This window comes from Sphaerodactylus townsendi, linkage group LG03 (assembly GCF_021028975.2).
Source record: "Sphaerodactylus townsendi isolate TG3544 linkage group LG03, MPM_Stown_v2.3, whole genome shotgun sequence".
In the NCBI taxonomy this organism is placed as follows: Eukaryota; Metazoa; Chordata; class Lepidosauria; order Squamata; family Sphaerodactylidae; genus Sphaerodactylus; species Sphaerodactylus townsendi.
The window spans coordinates 2,093,282-2,110,587 of record NC_059427.1 but is presented as its reverse complement, the minus strand read 5'-3'; the positions used below and the strand labels follow the sequence as shown (position 1 = coordinate 2,110,587).

At 45.5% G+C, this 17,306-nt stretch overlaps 4 protein-coding genes across 6 annotated transcripts in view; all 4 read left to right on the top strand.

Moving 5' to 3' along the window:
* The window catches only part of LOC125428554 (zinc finger protein 420-like), a 577,239-nt gene that overhangs the window by 313,470 nt on the left and 246,463 nt on the right, over positions 1-17,306 (top strand). The gene's annotated exons all lie outside the window — the stretch shown is intronic.
* LOC125428839 (zinc finger and SCAN domain-containing protein 32-like) overlaps positions 1-17,306 on the top strand; it is a 665,212-nt gene that overhangs the window by 458,472 nt on the left and 189,434 nt on the right. The window lies entirely within an intron of this gene.
* Positions 1-17,306, top strand: part of LOC125428544 (zinc finger protein 709-like) — a 79,923-nt gene that overhangs the window by 19,930 nt on the left and 42,687 nt on the right. The gene's annotated exons all lie outside the window — the stretch shown is intronic.
* The window catches only part of LOC125428581 (zinc finger protein ZFP2-like), a 67,548-nt gene that overhangs the window by 38,170 nt on the left and 12,072 nt on the right, over positions 1-17,306 (top strand). For 2 of the 3 annotated variants that reach the window (XM_048488939.1, XM_048488938.1), the window contains exon 4: positions 4,293-4,608. In XM_048488939.1, coding sequence (XP_048344896.1) covers positions 4,293-4,608 — 316 coding nt within the window. The remainder of the gene's footprint in view (positions 1-4,292; positions 4,609-17,306) is intronic. The other variant, XM_048488940.1, reaches the window with a different exon arrangement.

The following is a 17,306-nucleotide window of genomic DNA, read 5'->3' as shown; positions in this document are numbered from 1 at the left end:
GGGCAGAATGGGTCCTCCTCCTTTCTCTGGGGAGCTGTCCTCTGGCAGCTGGTGCTGAAAGTGCTCCAGGCAAAGGGAGCTCTCAGCCCCACCCCTTCTACCCATGCCCAGCTCTCCCTCGGACATCCTGCCAGAATGACCCCTTCCAGTGAGCCATCTCAACTGGGCATGATCTCTGATGAGGGACTGTGGGGTGCTTTTGTTGTCAGACTCCAGTTTCCTTGGAGGAGGTGGCCGTGTATTTCTCCGAGGCAGAGTGGGCCCTGCTGGACCTGGACCAGAAAGCTCTCTACAGGGAAGTCATGCTGGAGACCTCTGAGAGTGTGGCCTGCGTGGGTAAGGATTTTTTATAGGCGTCAAAGGCAGAAGTTGCTGCTATTGGGATGAAATCTGAAAGACCACTATTGTTTTGAGGCCTGCCCCCTCCTTGCTCCCTTTTGCAGGCCTCGTATTAGTGGGGTGTCTGTGAAGGCAGTGTTCAGCATGGCCAGGCAGAGCCCCCCAAGCCACCCCCTGGTTTGCCCAGGGCAAGTGATGCCAGTGTTGGGGCTGGCTGAGAAACCCTCAGAGTTATGGGATGCTGCAAAGCTCCTTGCAAGGATGAGCTCAGCTCAGGCTCTCAAGGGGGTAATGCATCTTTCAGGAGTCATCACTGCACGGAAAGTGAGTGTTTCTTAAGAACAGAAGCTTGAGGAGGCCAAAGACCCTTTTGTACAACTTTTCCCTTTGGGCCTTCCCTGCCCTTCTCACTGCTGGTATCTAGATTCTCTCTCTCTTCCTACTCCCCCACCCCCGCCCAAGAACAGGTTGAATGTCAGATCTTCCTGGTTTTCAACACAGCTAAAAGGAAATTCTGTGTAGGTGCTGGACTGGATATCGTGGTAATTTCATGCAGAGAGCCAGAATGGTATAGTGGTTAAGAACAGCCAACTCTGATGTGTATAAAGGCGTTTTATTCTTCACTCCTCCACATGAAGCCTGCCGGGTGACCTTGGGCCAGTCACAGTTCTTTCTGAACTCTCTTAGCTCCACCTACATCACATGGTCCCTATTGTAGGGAGGTAAAAGTAGTGTGTTTTGTAAGCTGCACTGAGACTCTAGGGCCCCTTCCGCACACACAGAATAATGCGTTTTCAAACCACTTTCACAACTGTTTGCAAGTGGATTTTGCTATTCCGCACAGCTTCAAAGAACACTGAAAGCAGTTTGAAAGTGCATTATTCTGCATGTGCGGAGGGAGCCTAGGATTGTGAAAAGCAGGAAACAAGTTGGAAGCCACACTGGCAAAAGGAGGATCAGCCTATTCCAGCCCCAGGATATGGTTTCCATTCAGTCCTAGCCCCTTCTATGCTCTAGACAGTTCCAAGTATACAACAATACAATGCGAGGGCTATTCAACCCAAGGCGGATGAATGAATGATTGAACAACTGACCTCTTTAGCATCATGTCAGGGGTTTTATAGAATTTGCTCAACCAGTCCAGTTTAGAATGTGGCGTTCTAAAAACCAATTTACATTATCCAAATACAAACACAGTTTAAAACTATAATGAGGGCCAAAAGGTTGTGTTGTTTACGACTTAGGAAGACCAAACGGTTGCCTCATAAAAAACCCTATAAATGATCTCTAGGTAGATTTAAAGGAATACCCGTATATACTCGAGTATAAGTCAACCCGAATATAAGGCAAGGCACCTAATTTTACCACAAAAAACTGGAAAAACTTATTGACTTGAGTATTAATCTAGGGTGGGAAATGCAGCAGCTACTGGTAAATTTCAAAAATAAAAATAGATACCAATAAAATTACATTAATTGAGGCATCAGCAGGTTAAATGTTTTTGAATATTTATTTCAAAGAAAAACAGCAAACTAGCTCTGTAAGTGGAAAAGAGGGTCAACAAGGACAAAATAGTATCAACAATAACTTTAAAAGTACAAAAACTAAAGTTCTTTGTTTGCATGCACGCAGACAGACCTCTCTCTCATTACCCCACCCAAAGTCTCGTGTCTTACTCTCCCAGCCCCATCCCATAACTGTCGGGGGAAAGAAAGCCAAGAATGGGGAAGGGCACACAGCAGAAAAGGAAGCACATGCAAAGAAGGAGTGCAAAACTAGCTGAAAAGGGGGGGGGGGAACCTATCTTCCCTCCTTCTGCTCTTTGTTAGCTCCCTCTTCCCTTCCTTTCTGGTTTTTTCTGCCAATACACAACACATCTGCACACACTCACTCTCGGCCAAGTTAGGGACCCTCTCTCAATGCCCGCCCCCTCTTTCTCTGTCCAGGAAAGCAAGAAAGACCCTATTTCCCTTCAAAGTACTTTGCATGTGCATAAACTTTTCAAAGCAGCTCAGCTGCAGCCGCTTCTCCCTGCAAACTCCATCACAGCCACTATCATGATGGGAAAAGAAACCTCTCTCTCATTCCCCCCACACAAAGCCTTGTATCTTGCTCTCCCCGCACCATTCCAAAGGGGGAAGGAAAGCCAGGAACTGGGGAAGGGCGCACAGCAGAAAACTTAGCCTGTGCTAAAAGGAGATGATCCCAAACCCTCCTGCTGCTCTTTGTCAGCTCCCTCCTTCCCTTCCCTTTTCCTTTCTAGCTTTCTCCACTTACTTCTGCCAATACAGGACACGCATTTGCACACATCTTGCACGCTCTTGGCCAAGTTAGGGATCCTTTCTCAATCCCCGCCCCCACTCACTTGCTCGCTCCAGGAAGGCATTGCTGGCCAGGCTTGCAAAGCCTCTTAACTTTCACTCTGCCCCTAAGCCACACCGGAGGCTTGCCGGTGAAGGCATCTGCCAGCCCGCAGGAGAAAGGAAGAGCGGTGATATTAGCAGCCATTGGACCACCCAAAGAGGCTGCAGGTGCCCCGCAGATGAGCGGGAGAGACCGGAGAACACCCGCACTGCACCTGACAACAGATAAATGGGACCCTCACTTGAATATAAGTCGAATGGGGGGGGGGGGCTTTTTCAGCAGAAAAATGTGCTGAAAAACCCGACATATTCAAGTATATACATCATATACACTTTCTTCACAAATGGGATCTCTCTTTTTATTCCAGCAGGAGATGAGCAGTGGAATAAGGGGGATGAGGAAGTGCGTCAGCTATTGCCAGATAAAGCGAAGAATGAAGAGCTTATCAGACATGCCAAAAATCAAGGTGAACTGAAGAGGCAGAAGGGAAGTCTTGTGGTTAAGAAAAAGGATAAGAATTTCCATGAACTAATTCACCCCGTAGGGCAAACATATAAGTGCTTGGATTGTGGACCAAACTCCTCAGATCAAACCCAATACGAGATCCATTTGCAAATGCGCAGCGGAAAGAAGACCCATAAATGCTTGGAGTGTGGTAAGAGTTTTCCTTGCAGAGAAGGGATCCTTAGTCATCAAAAAACACATGCTGAAAAGAAACCCCACAGCTTTTCAGACTGTGGCAGTAGCTTCTCACAAAAATCAGACATTGTTCAATGCCAAAGGCTTCATTCAGGAGTGAAACTGTTAATCTGCCGAGTGACAGGAATAACATTCTCTGGTAGAAGAAAAGGTAAGGTACATGTTCCAATGAACCGTATATTAAAGGCACATAAATGCTTTCGGTGTGGAAAGTCCTTCAAATATAGATCAGATCTACTTATTCACCAAAGAATACACAAACGGAAGAAAACTTTTAAACGCTCATTGTGTGGAAAGAGATTTAGACAAAGTTGCAGCCTTCAAGTGCATCAAGGAACCCACAAAGGGAAGAAACCTTTTGAATGTTCAGAATGTGGAAAGAGTTTCAGTTGCAGGGGCAACCTTCAAAGGCATCAAAGAACCCACACAGGGGAGAAACCTTTTGAATGCCCAAAGTGTGGAAAGAGATTCAGTCGCAGTGGCCACCTTCAAAGGCATCAAAGAACCCTACTGACGGGAGGCAGAAAACCTTTTGAGATGTGTCTAGGAATGTAGGAGAAGAGATTCAGCTCATGAAAAGGCTACACAACTTCAAAGCCATCAAAAAACCCACATGGGAGAGAAACCTTTTGAATGCCCAGAATGTGGAAAGAGATTCAGTCACAGTGGCCAACTTCACGTGCATCAAAGAATCCACACTGGGGAGAAACCTTTTAAATGCCCAGAATGTGGAAAGAGATTCAGTCAAAGTGGCCAATTTCACATGCATCAAAGAATCCACACTGGGGAGAAACCTTTTGAATGCCCAGAATGTGGAAAGAGATCTTCCAGTCGCTTGGTGGCTACACGCTCTCAAAGCCATCATCAAAGAAACTCCACACGGTCAGCACGGGAGAAACCTTTTGAATGCTCAGAGTGTGGAAAGAGATGCAGTCGCAGAGGCGACCTTCAAGTGCATGAAAGAATCCACATGGGGGAGAAACCTTTTGAATGTCCAGAGTGTGGACAGAGATTCAATCAGAATAGCAGTCTTCAAACGCATCAACGAACCCACACAGGGAAGAAATGTTTTGAATGTTCAGAATGTGGAAAGAGTTTCAGTTGCAGGGGCAACCTTCAAAAGCATCAAAGAACCCACACAGGGGAGAAACCCTTTGAATGCTCAGAGTGTGGAAAGAGATTCAGTCGCAGTGGCAACCTTCAAGTGCATGAAAGAATCCACACGGGGGAGAAACCTTTTGAATGCTCAGAGTGCAGAAAGAGTTTTAGTCAAAATGGCAGTCTTCAAAAGCATCAAAGAACTCACACAAGGGAGAAACCTTTTGAATGTCCAGAAAGTGGAAAGAGATTCAACTGCAGTGGCCACCTTCAAAGCCATCAAAGAACCCATAAAAGGGGAGAAATGTGGAAAGGGTTTCAGTCACAGCAGCAGATTTCAAAGCAATCAAAGAAACCAAACAAGGAAGAAACCTTCTGAATGCCCAGAGTGTGGAAAGACAATCGATCAGAGAAACCATACGTATTGCAAACCTTTTAAATATTCAGACTGTAAAAAGAGATCCAGTCCCAGTAGTGCTGTTCAACAGAATCAAACAGCTCAATAAAGGAGAGATCTTTTAAATGCTTCAAGTGTGGGCTGAAGGTAATAATAGCAGGAGCTTACCAGACCTCATACACAAAAAAGGGTCAGGTTCCCTACCCCCTAACGTTCTCAGCCCTGACGAATTATAATGGGAGGTTGGCTTTAGGGATAGTCGCCTAGTGACCACAAACCGTGTAATGCTGTATCAGTGGAATTAAGAAAGAGATTGGGCATTCTCCCCTCAAAGACTATGACTATAGTCAGTGGGGGAAGATAATAATTTGAGTTTCTTACCCCTCCCCCAGCGGCTATGACAGTTGCCAATGGGGGAAGGGTACTGTAGAAGTGTCGAGGCATGACGGCTGGCTGAGCAGTGCTGCGTGAATAGGGCAAAGGGAGTGGTAGTTTGTGAGACTTAACAGTTTTTGAGAGTAAAATTTCTGCTTGTATATAGGTTGTATACTTTTTGTTTACCATGGTGTTGGATGATTTTATATATTTATTTATTTATTATTATTTCATTTTTATACCGCCCTCCCCCAAAGGGCTCAGGGCGGTGTACAACACCAACAAACAATAAAACAAAAATACAAAGTTGGATTAAAACTTAAAATGGAGCATTCAGTTATCAAACTCAATGTAAATTTAAAATAGATTTAAAATAATTTTTAAAAGCATATGAAAAAGCTAGTATTTTTGTAATGTGACTTCCTTTTAGGTTTGGGATGCTTGTTTTTAATAAGTCTTAACAAAAAATAAATAAAACCATTTCTCGTCTGTCTGCTTTTGCTATAGGAAAATAACCAAAGGGAACCTTTAGCAGCTCAATTTGATTTTGAAGAAAATGTGAAATAGCTTACTGCAATGCATTTATGATGAACAAGTGAATATGGTCTTCGGATTAGCTGGAGTCTCATGGCCAAATGGTTTAGCTTAGTTGTTTGATGGCTGAATCTGGTCTGGCTGATACCTGCTCTGAGGTGTCCTGCAAGAGCCTTGTGTGATAATGTCCTCATTTTACACTGAGAGGGCTGTGACAAGGGTTACCAACTCCAGGTTGGGAAATGTCCAGAGCAGTGATTCCCAACCAGGGTTCCGTGGTACTCTGGGGTGCCATGAGCACGTCCCAGGGGTACCACGGCAATGCTACCAGTCCACCTCACTTTTGCAGTGTCTTCTGCTGGGGCAGCAAGGATATGGAGCTGGCCCAGGGGCAGGGCCTGCTGCAAGGTCAGCAGCCACTTCCTGTCCCACAGTGCTTCCCTTCACCCTGGGAGGAGAAGGTGGTGGGGGTGGGGGTGGCAAGCAGGGGCACTGGAGGGGAAGGTGGTGGGGGATGGCAGGGGTACCGTGATATATGAAGAGTGAGGTCAAGGGTACCGTGACGTCGAAAATCTTGGAAAACACTGGTCTAGAGATTAGGGGTAAAGCCTGGAGAGAAAGGGGAGAAACTGGGGAGGGAAGGTAGCTCCATAAATCCGTCCAAGCCCTTTTTAAAGTTATCCAGGTTAGTGGCCATCACCACCTCCTATGGCAGCATATTCCAAACACCAATCACACGTTGCGTGAAAAAGTGTTTCCTTTTATTAGTCCTAATTCTTCCCCCCAGCATTTTCAATGGATGCCCCCTGGTTCTAGTATTGTGAGAAAGAGAGAAAAAGTTCTCTCTGTCAACATTTTCTACCCCATGCATAATTTTATAGACTTCAATCATATCCCCCCTCAGACGTCTCCTCTCCAAACTAAAGAGTCCCAAACGCTGCAGCCTCTGCTCATAAGGAAGGTGTTTAGTCCCTCAATCATCCTCATTGCCCTTCTCTGCACTTTTTCTATCTCCTCGATATCCTTTTTGAGATGTGGCGACCAGAACTGAACACAGTATTCCAAGTGCGGTCGCACCACAGCTTTATATAAGGGCATGACAATCTTTGCAGTTTTATTATCAATTCCTTTTCTAATGATCCCCAGCATAGAGTTTGCCTTTTTCACAGCTGCCATGCATTGAGTTGACATTCCCATGGAACTATCAACTAAGACGCCCAAATCCCTTTCCTGGTCTGTGACTGATAGCACTGACCCCTGTAGCGTGCATGTGAAGTTTGAATTTTTTGCCCCTATGTGCATCACTTTACATTTTGCTACATTGAACTGCATTTGCCATTTCTTAGCCCACTCACCTAATTTACCAAGGTCCGCTTGCAGCTCTTCGCAATCCTTTGCGGTTCTCACCACCCTACATAATTTGGTATCATCCGCAAACTTGGCCACCACGCTGCCCACATTGTGACATCTCTTGACCACATGGCCTCTTATCTCAGCTGGGAAATGAGTGTTCAGATGGGGACGGAGTGGATGTGAAGTGAAAAAACACACTAGAGAACAGCTGAAGTCTGAGACTAAAGTCGCAGCTGACTTAAGGTGACCTGGCAGGTTTTCCAGGCAAGAGACAGACAGAGGTTATTTTTCATTGCTTGCCTCTGCAGAGCCCTCCTGGATTCCCTTGGTGGATTCTCATCCAAGTACAAAACAGAATTGACACTGCTTAGCTTCCAAGAGCTGATGATATTGAACTAGCCCAGGCCATGCAGGACAGGGCTGGGGTCCTTCTCTGAAGGAGTGACTTCTGCCTTCAGCATGTAGCAATCAGTAAAAAGGAGAGATTTACACAAAGAGATCACATTGTGACAATTGTCCTCAATGGTTTCCTTATGAAGCCTTCTTTGGTCCAGACACCTGATCAAGGGTCACCAGACCCTGAACAGAGAAACAAACAAATACTCCTCTCTCGTTATAGGAATATCACAATATTTTCCTTTCTATGGGCAGTCCAAAAGGACTAGGAGGAGGAGGAGTTGTTTGGATTTATATCCCCCTTTTCTCTCCTGCAGGAGACTCAAAGGGACCTGACAATCTCCTTGCCCTTCCCCCCTCACAACAAACACCCTGTGAGGTAGGTGGGGCTGAGAGAGCTCCGAGAAGCTGTGACTAGCCCAAGGTCACCCAGCTGGCGTGTGTGGGAGTGCACAGGCTAATCTGAATTCCCCAGATAAGCCTCCACAGCTCAGGTGGCAGAGCTGGGAATCAAACCCGGTTCCTGCAGATTAGATACACGAGCTCTTAACCTCCTACGCCACTGCTGCTCCTATCATTAGATGTTTGCTTTCAGGGTTCAAACCTTCATCAGATATTTTCATTTCCTATCCAGTGAGAAGCACAGGTAGCAGCCAAGGGAAAGCAATAGAGGGAGATTCTCCCTGGCCTAGAGAGGGTGCGGAGAAACACCCAAGGATGTTCAGTGTATTGTCGAAGGCTTTCACGGCTGGATTCAACTAGTTGTTGTGAGTATTCTGGGCTGTGTGACCATGGTCTGGTATAGTGTATAACAGACTTGTCTCTGTGATACACCTCTGAAGATGCCAGCCACAGATGCAGGTGAAAAGTTAGGAACAAGATATACTAGACCACGGCCATGCAGTCCAAAGGTGTGATCGGAAGGGGAAAAAATAGTTTTAGGTCGGATGCGCTAATTGTGCAGTTGTTCCTGGCCCTTGCAGCCCCCTTAAGTCCACATAGTCCTTTTTTTCAGTTGACACGCAAGGTGTGCTTGCCTCTTGTTAACAAAACCTGGTGGTTGCTCTATATATATTTTTTCTGTAATCTCCCCATGAAGAAATGCAGTTTTGACATCAAGATGTGTGACCTGCATTTTCTGAACTGCATTTTCTTAGATGATGCAATACTTAAGAGCATCTTAATTGTACCATATTTTACAACTGTGCTTAAAGTATATCATTTGAGTTACTATACATCTGCCTTTCTCAAAGTGTACTGCAAAACCTTTTCAGTCTAAGGCTGACACACTTTTTAAATTAATTGTTTGTTATTTTCTCACACAAAAAGATAAACCAACAACAAAAAGATACAACAAAAAGATACAAGGGGAAAAGCAACACAACCCAGTAAAAAGCAAATATTGATTTCCAGCTCCCTCATTGTTGATTAGTAGTTAACTCTAGATCCATGTATATAACATTAATGCAACTGATTTTTCTTAGTGACTGGAAAGTCTTGGTGTATTTTCCCTTGTCATTCTGTAACCACAGGCGGAGCGTACAGAAAGATAAGCTAATAAGCCAGCCCCATAAAGAATAAGATTAAAGAAATAATTTTATTCAGACCAACAGAGGGTCAGTTAGCATCAGGGGAGTCGAGCCAACTGGCTGAAATAAACTACAGGCCTGGGCCACGCCCCACTTTGGACCATACCAAATAGGATTCATAAAGGGCCACTCTACTTACAACCACTGCCTGACCTTAACCCATCTTGCTGAAAAGTACAGCCTTAACTGAAAATCGACCCATGCCCAGTGGTGGGATCCAAAAATTTTAGTAACAGGTTCCCATGGTGGTGGGATTCAAACTGTGGCGTAGCGCCAATGGGGCTGGGCGGGGCACGACAGGGGTGTGCCCGGGCATTATGTGGGCGGGGCATTCCTGAGCGGGGCTGAGGCAAGGACACAGCCGCTGCCCTGGTCCTTGGGCGGGAAACGAATGCACGCAGGCGCAGGCTGCCACGCACGCCAGTGCACCTCCTGCACCTCCTTCAAGTTCTGCACGCTACTGCTGAGAGGAGGGGCGTAACTAAGGCAAAAATCACGTGGCAAAATCACCAATTAGTAACTCCCTCTCGGCACACACAAATAATTAGTAACCTACTCTCAGGAACCTGTGAGAACCTGCTGGATCCCACCTCTGCCCATACCTCTACGTTCTTATACATCGTCTATATTCAAACACCACCTGCAGGGTTCGTTGTAACCCCAGCAGCCAATTAACCCAGGAAATACCCTCCAACAGAGGGGTTAAACAAGAGTGTGTTTTAGCCCCTCACCTGTTTAACCTATTCATCAGCGACATGGCTGCCCACCTATTGACAATCACCGGTCATTTTCCCATCCTAAACGCACAACCCATCCCAGTCTTACTTTATGCAGATGATGCCGTCGTTCTTTCCCACACGAAAACAGGATTAACCCGCCTTATCAAGGCCTTTGCCAACTACTGCTTACTAAATGCCATGGAAATCACTTACACCAAATCGAAAATATTGATCTTCACCAAAACCTGGAGACCAAATACCTGGAATCTAAATGGTAACATCATCTAACAGGTCCCCTTCTACTGCTACCTGGGGATGACCTTCCATTCCAACCTAAAATGGTCTTCCCACTTAAAGTATGTTGAAGCCTCAGCAATCTGTGTTACCAATGCAATAAGGCGGTTTTATTTTACGAAAGGGGGCCAATATGTTCCACCAGCCCTTAAAACCCTTACAACCAAATTGCTTCCAAAGATTTTATTATACCAGTGGTTCTCAACCTGTGGGTCGGGACCCCTTTGGGGTCAAGCAACCCTTTCACAGGGGTCACCTAAGACTCTCTGCATCAGTGTTCTCCATCTGTAAAATGGATAAATGTTAGGGTTGGGGGTTACCACAACATCAGGAACTGTATGAAAGGCATTAGGAAGGTTGAGAACCACTGTCTTATTCAATGCCCCTGTTGTTTGGGTCCAAGCCATCACCTCAAACCTTGAAAAAATCCAATCAAAATTTCTCCACCAAATTTTGGGTCTTCCCAATTCAGTGTCACATGCCAGCATTTGTCTCGAACTTGGTCTAAATTTTGTCTCCGCTAAAATATGGATACTCACCTTCAAATATTGGCTCCACATACATTTTAGAGCCAAACCCAACTTTCTTTTACAGGCCATGCAGTCTGACGCTTTTCCCCTCACTTGGAACCAATTCATTGTAAATAAAATTAACACACTTGGATTCTCCCTGGAGCATTTTGCCAACTCTGACAAGCTCTACATTTTTAACATCCTAAAACAGAAAATCTTTGACATTGAGTATCAAACCTTATTCTCACAGGCTAACAGAGTCTGTTCTCCCTTGAGCTATGGCATTCTTCCTTTGAGTGGAATTCTGGCCACGTATTTCACAAACTTAATCTCACCAAAGAAATACTGTGCCTTCATGCAGGCCCGATTCAACACCTTACCCTCAACCGTTACTAGAGGACGATACCGACGCATTCCTTCTCAGGAATGCCTATGTAACTGCTCACAGAAGCAAACCAAATCTACTCAACACATCCTACTATAATTGTACTAAACGTAAAGCCCAGAGAAGACAATATATAGAACCCCATATCAGTAGCCTCCCACCTGCTTCCGACGTAGGAATGACTAGACTGCTTTTAAATGACACAAGCAAAAGACGGACCAACGATGTTGCTGAATTCCTTGCTTCAGTTTTGCCTGCTGTATCTTAAACTGAGCTAAACTTGATGTAAAATTGTACGTATGCCGTTAAAGATCTGATAATGATGATGATGATGAAGATAATAATAACCCTGCCAATTCTCCAAACTTATTTATTTTACTAAACAGAAGGGAAGCATTTTTCTTTCTCGGGAGAAGGGAAGGGATTCCTCCGGGACCCCAAACCTCTCCTCCCTCCCTCCACAGGAGACTTGAGTACTTCAGTCTTTATCGCTATAATGGATTAGAAAAACCAGTTTACGTCGTCGGTGGGGGTGGGGCAAAAATATGATCCCAGACTATTTGAAGGGTCTAGTTTTTTGCACCATAGCAGCACCATGATACACTGGATGCCTGAATTTTGTCGTGCTGCCAATAGACGAAGACATGATTTACAATATGACAGTGGTTTTCTTTTATACTGGTGAAGAGTTGTGGACTCTAATCTGAAGAAGTGGGGTTGATTCCCCACTCCTCCACCTGACTCCTGTTGGGATTCCTTAGGCTAGTCACAGCTCTCTCCAAACTCTTTCAGCCCCACCTGTCTCACGAGGTGCCTGTTGAGAGGGATAATGCTGATCTGAGAATGATTTGGATGCTGTTCTGAGACTCCTTACAGTAGAGAAGTATAAGGTTATCATGAAAGCAAGCCTGGGAGAGCCACGCTTGTTTCATTAAAACCTGGGTTCTTTTCTCCAATAACTCCAACCAGCTGAGGTCTCAACGATTTTTATTGAAAAACAGAAATTACGGTTAAGGGATTGCTTAGGTGGTTATGTCCCTTTTGGTTCTTTGTCCCCGTTCCGGGAACCCATGGCCCAGAGATGTTTCTCTGACCAGGTCTCAAGATGGAATTCCAAAACCCTTTGTTTTCCCCTTCTCAGGAAAACTCTGTTCAGGCCATGAGGTAACTTAGGCCTTTGAAGTTTCATCCTAGCACCTCTGCATAGTTTCCTGACCTCCCTCCAGGAGATCAAAAGGCAAAGATGCTTTTCACAGTCATATGTGACTTTGCTAGTTTTACAGTACTGTTCCATCACAATAAGGTATTAACACCCTCCATTTTCTTGTCATCACCTTCGTCATCATCCTTTTGTTCCAATTCTTCCCCCGTAGGGCATCAAAACAGGGCATGTGTTGGGGGAGGCTTCCTAGGTATGAAGAAGAGTTTGGGAATTGGCAGAAAAGGGTCCCCCCCCCCCCATCAACCACTCCAGTTTCCCAGAGCCATAGGAGGTGGAAATCAGTTGAACATTATTTAATGGAGAGAGAAGAAAGGACAAAGGAGGAGGAGGTGTGGAGACAATACGCACCCCCTGACTCTAATCCCCCAATCCTTTCAGGGCTCTGCTGCTTGGTCTCCAAATCTGCTTTGCTGGAGGATTTGTTGAGGATCTGTTCCTAAAGACACTGACTCCGCACCCCCTAACACACCCTGTTTTTTTATTATAAAACTATACGCTGGTCGATTGCGCACAAAGTCCTTGCAGCCTAGTGGAGGCCAGCATTCACTGCAGCAAGATTTCTTCTACAGACATATTTTCTGGCGCCTCAGTTTCACTTTCCAATCTCTTTGCAAGTGAAACCACTCTTATCATGATTTAAATCTTGCTTCCCCACCAGAACGGGACAGATTCGCCAGCGGGCACAGCTTTGCCCTGGACTTCTTCCCTGCGCCCGTGGGAGCCCTCCCTCACCCTCACAGCACTTTGGACACCTTCCTCCTCTCTCCCGCCCCCCTTCATGCTGTCAGCTCCCTCCTGAATTCACGACCTCAATGGTGGGGTCTCCTTTGGAGGTTTTTAAACAGAGGCTGGATGAACATATGTAGAGAGTGCTATGATTGTGTGTTCCTGCATTGTAGCAAATTAGACTTGATGGCCCTTGTGGTCTCTTCCAACTGTATGAAACTGTTACCGCACTACCAGGGTAACTTTCAGTGATCTAAGTGATTCCAGCTCTCGGTAGCGCGGAGGAACAGAAATGGGACCCAACACAGAGAGTATAGTAAAAACAGCAAGATTTTATTGAGATGCCGATCTAAGTGTCAGCACCTCCGTTCCACACAGCAACTGCGCTGCCTAGCAGTTCTACAAGACATTATGTACAATTTCTCCCGCCGGGAAATCCGGGAGATTACGGAACAACCCACCTCCATTCATTAACAAAAATGCAGGAACCAATCAGAGTCCAGAGGGCAGTCCCTTCTTGAATTTCGCGGCAGAATCCAGAGTGAGGCAATGACGTAGGCGCGGTTAAATCCAAGGCGGGGAAAACACAAAAGAATCCACTGAGTGATCGGATCAGGAAACGAAACCTTAAGGTGCAGCACCCTTATCTGCCAGCTGGTGGGATTAAGACAGGGCAATGTCCGCTCTTCCGGGGCTTCCTTTTGCTAAGAGTCCATTCTTGGTTTTGTGAACGAAAGGAGCATGCCTAGGCGGGGCAGGGCTGGGCTCCAGCCTGCATTCCTGCCTTGAGCAAAGGAGGTTTTATACAAATACAGAACCTTCGATCTAATACAGAACTTATTTCTATCTAAACTATAAAAATAAAATACAGCTTCATTTTTATTTGGAAAACAAAAATTAGAAATGGATTTATTTATTTCTGACACCGCTATCAATTCCTGCTTCCTTAAGTGCATTGATCAAGGGAAGTGCATTGATCAAGGGAAGTGCATTGATCAAGTCTCTGGAACCAGCAGAGGAGAGAGCAGTGGAGAACAGCAGTGGGCCAGAAACAAGGGCTGAGTGAGCCAGAAAGGGCTGAGTTAGCTCTGCTTTTTCCTTACAGAGGGCTTTTCTCAAAGCCACATCTTTTAAATAGTGTATTTTAAACAGGGGTTTTCTCTTTTTTTCTCCTTGTCCTGGGGCTGCTGATTGGTGGAGGCTGCTGAAGGGGTGGGGCTGCTGATTGGTGGAGGCTGCTGAAGGGGTGGGGCTGCTGATTGGTGGAGGCTGCTGAAAGGGTGGGGCTTCTCAAAACCTTTTAAATCTTGTCAAGTTAGGTCTCTTGAATTAGCTATACTGGACGGCGCTGCACAAGAGGAGCTGTTTTACTAAATAAGAACATATTTTAAGGGATAGTAGAAGGTATAGAAACCTTAACAGAGAAGCATCACTAAAAAAAATCCAGTATTTGAACATCAAAACAAAAATAGATATGAAGGCAGGAAGCCAGCAGGGGATGGGGGCTTTCCAGTGTTTTGCACTGAGTGTCACATGTATGACTATCTGGCCACTAGGACAGAAGTCGTGGGTGTGCCCTCGCTGCAATGAGCTCCTGCACCTCGGGCGAACGCAAGTCCGGTTTTCTCTCGAAGCCAAGGTGGCAGACCTGGGAGAAGCTGAGAGGAGGCAGAGAGAGAGGCAACAAACAAGGTTTTCAGGGACCTAGGGCAAGCCGGGTCCCACCTCCCCAAGGTGACATCTCTTCAGATGTCATGGAGAATGAGAGTCTGGGTGATGGAGGGTGCCAGTCTGGAGGAGGTGGAAGATGCTCCCTTTAGGGATGGGACCCCTTCCTTAGCTGGTGGTCAGATATCCTTCTCAAGACTCGAGGATACCCCTCGGGGAGGTGGGGGCTCCTTTGTAGTGGGTGATTCGATCATCAGGAATATAGAGAGTTGGGTTTCAGGTGGACAGGCATGATGACCGCATGGGTGACTTGCCTTCGCCTGGTGGTTGCCATGATGGTCACTGCTTCTTCGCCTAGATAGGCTGTTAGACAGTGCTGGGTGGAGTCAGCAGTTGTGGTCCACATTGGTACCAATGACATTGGGAAATGTAGCCGGGAGGTTCTGGAAGCTAAATTTAGGCTGCTAGGAAAAAGGTTAAAAACCAGGACCCCCAAGGTGGCATTCTCTAAAATGCTACTCTGTTCCACGCCAAGTAGAGGCGAAGCCAGGGTGCCGTTGAGATACAGGGTCTCAATGCATGGATGAGAAGGTGGTGTAAGGCAGACAAACAGCAACAAGCAGTTCTTCAAATACATCAAAAGCAAGAAGCCAGCTAGGGAAGCGGTAGGCCCGTTAGATGATGAAGGAACAAAAGGTGTGCTAAAAGATGACAGGGAGATTGCAGAGAAGCTGAATGAATTCTTTGCATCTGTCTTCACCCAAGAGGAGGTGAGGAAAATTCCTGCACCTGAACCAAGCTTCTTAGGAGGCGAATCCGAGGAACTAGCGAACATAGTGGTAGACAAGGAAGAAGTTCTGGCAGCCATTGATAAACTAAATGCTACCAAATCCCCTGGCCCAGATTGCATTCATCCAAGGTTCTTAAAGAGCTCAAGCATGAAATTGCTGATGTTCTCACATTAATATGCAACTTATCCCTGAAATCTGCCTCCATTCCTGAAGACTGGAAGATGGCCAATGTCACACCAATCTTTAAGAAAGGGTCTAGGGGGGACCCAGGAAATTACAGGCCAGTCAGTTTGACATCTGTTCCTGGTAAATTAGTAGAATCTATCATTAAAGATAAAATTATTAAACATGTACAAAAGCAAGACCTGCTGAGGAAGAGTCATCATGGCTTTTGCAGAGGCAAGTCCTGTCTTACAAACTTACTAGAGTTCTTTGAGGGTGTAAACAGGCATGTGGATAAGGGGGAACCAGTGGACATTGTCTACTTGGATTTCCAAAAGGCTTTTGACAAAGTTCCTCACCAGAGACTATTGAGAAAACTCAGCAATCAAGGAATAAAAGGGGAAGTCCTCGTATGGATTAAAAACTGGTTGAGAAACAGGAAGCAAAGAGTGGGTGTGAATGGGAAATTCTCACAATCGAGAGATGTAGGGAGTGGTGTCCCCCAAGGATCCGTTTTGGGACCTTTAACCTAGTGATCTTTAACCTATTCATAAATGACTTGGAAGTAGGGGTGGATAGAGTGGTGGCCAAGTTTGCAGATGATACCAAATTATGTAGGGTGGTGAGTGACAACTACTAATGTAGTTACATTTGCCTTCAGAAAGGGAAATTTCTCAAAGATGAGGGGATAGTGCGCAAGAAGCTGAAAGGAAAAATCAAGAAAGTCAAAATGTCCAAGATGCTTGGAGGTTATTTAAAAACACAGTGTTAAAAGCTCAGCTGGAAAGTGTTCCACAGGTTAGGAAAGGCAGTGCCCAGTCCAAAAGAAAGCCACCATGGTTAACAAGGGAGGTTGAGGAAATTATTAGGAAAAAAAAGATGTCTTTTAGAAAATGGAAGTCCAACTTAACTGATGAAGAATACCAAAGAGAACACAAATGGTGGCAAAAGAGAAGCAAGTTAGCTGTAAGGGAGGCAAAAAAAGGATTATGAGGAACGCATGGCTGCGAACATCAAGACCAGCAACAAACAGTTCTTTAAATACATCAAAAGCAGGAAGCCAGCTAGGGAAGCGGTAGGCCCGTTAGATGATGAAGGAACAAAAGGTGTGCTAAAAGATGACAGGGAGATTGCAGAGAAGCTGAATGAATTCTTTGCATCTGTCTTCACCCAAGAGGAGGTGAGGAAAATTCCTGCACCTGAACCAAGCTTCTTAGGAGGTGAATCCGAGGAACTAGCGAAGATAATGGTAGACAATGAAGAAGTTCTGGCAGCCATTGATAAACTAAATGTTACCAAATCCCCTGGCCCAGATTGCATTCATCCAAGAGTTCTTAAAGAGCTCAAGCATGAAATTGCTGATGTTCTCACATTAATATGCAACTTATCCCTGAAATCTGCCTCCATTCCTGAAGACTGGAAGATGGCCAATGTCACACCAATCTTTAAGAAAGGGTCTAGGGGGGACCCAGGAAATTACAGGCCAGTCAGTTTGACATCTGTTCCTGGTAAATTAGTAGAATCTATCATTAAAGATAAAATTATTAAACATGTAGAAAAGCAAGACCTGCTGAGGAAGAGTCAGCATGGCTTTTGCAGAGGCAAATCCTGTCTTACAAACTTACTAGAGTTCTTTGAGGGTGTAAACAGGCATGTGGATAAGGGGGAACCAGTGGACATTGT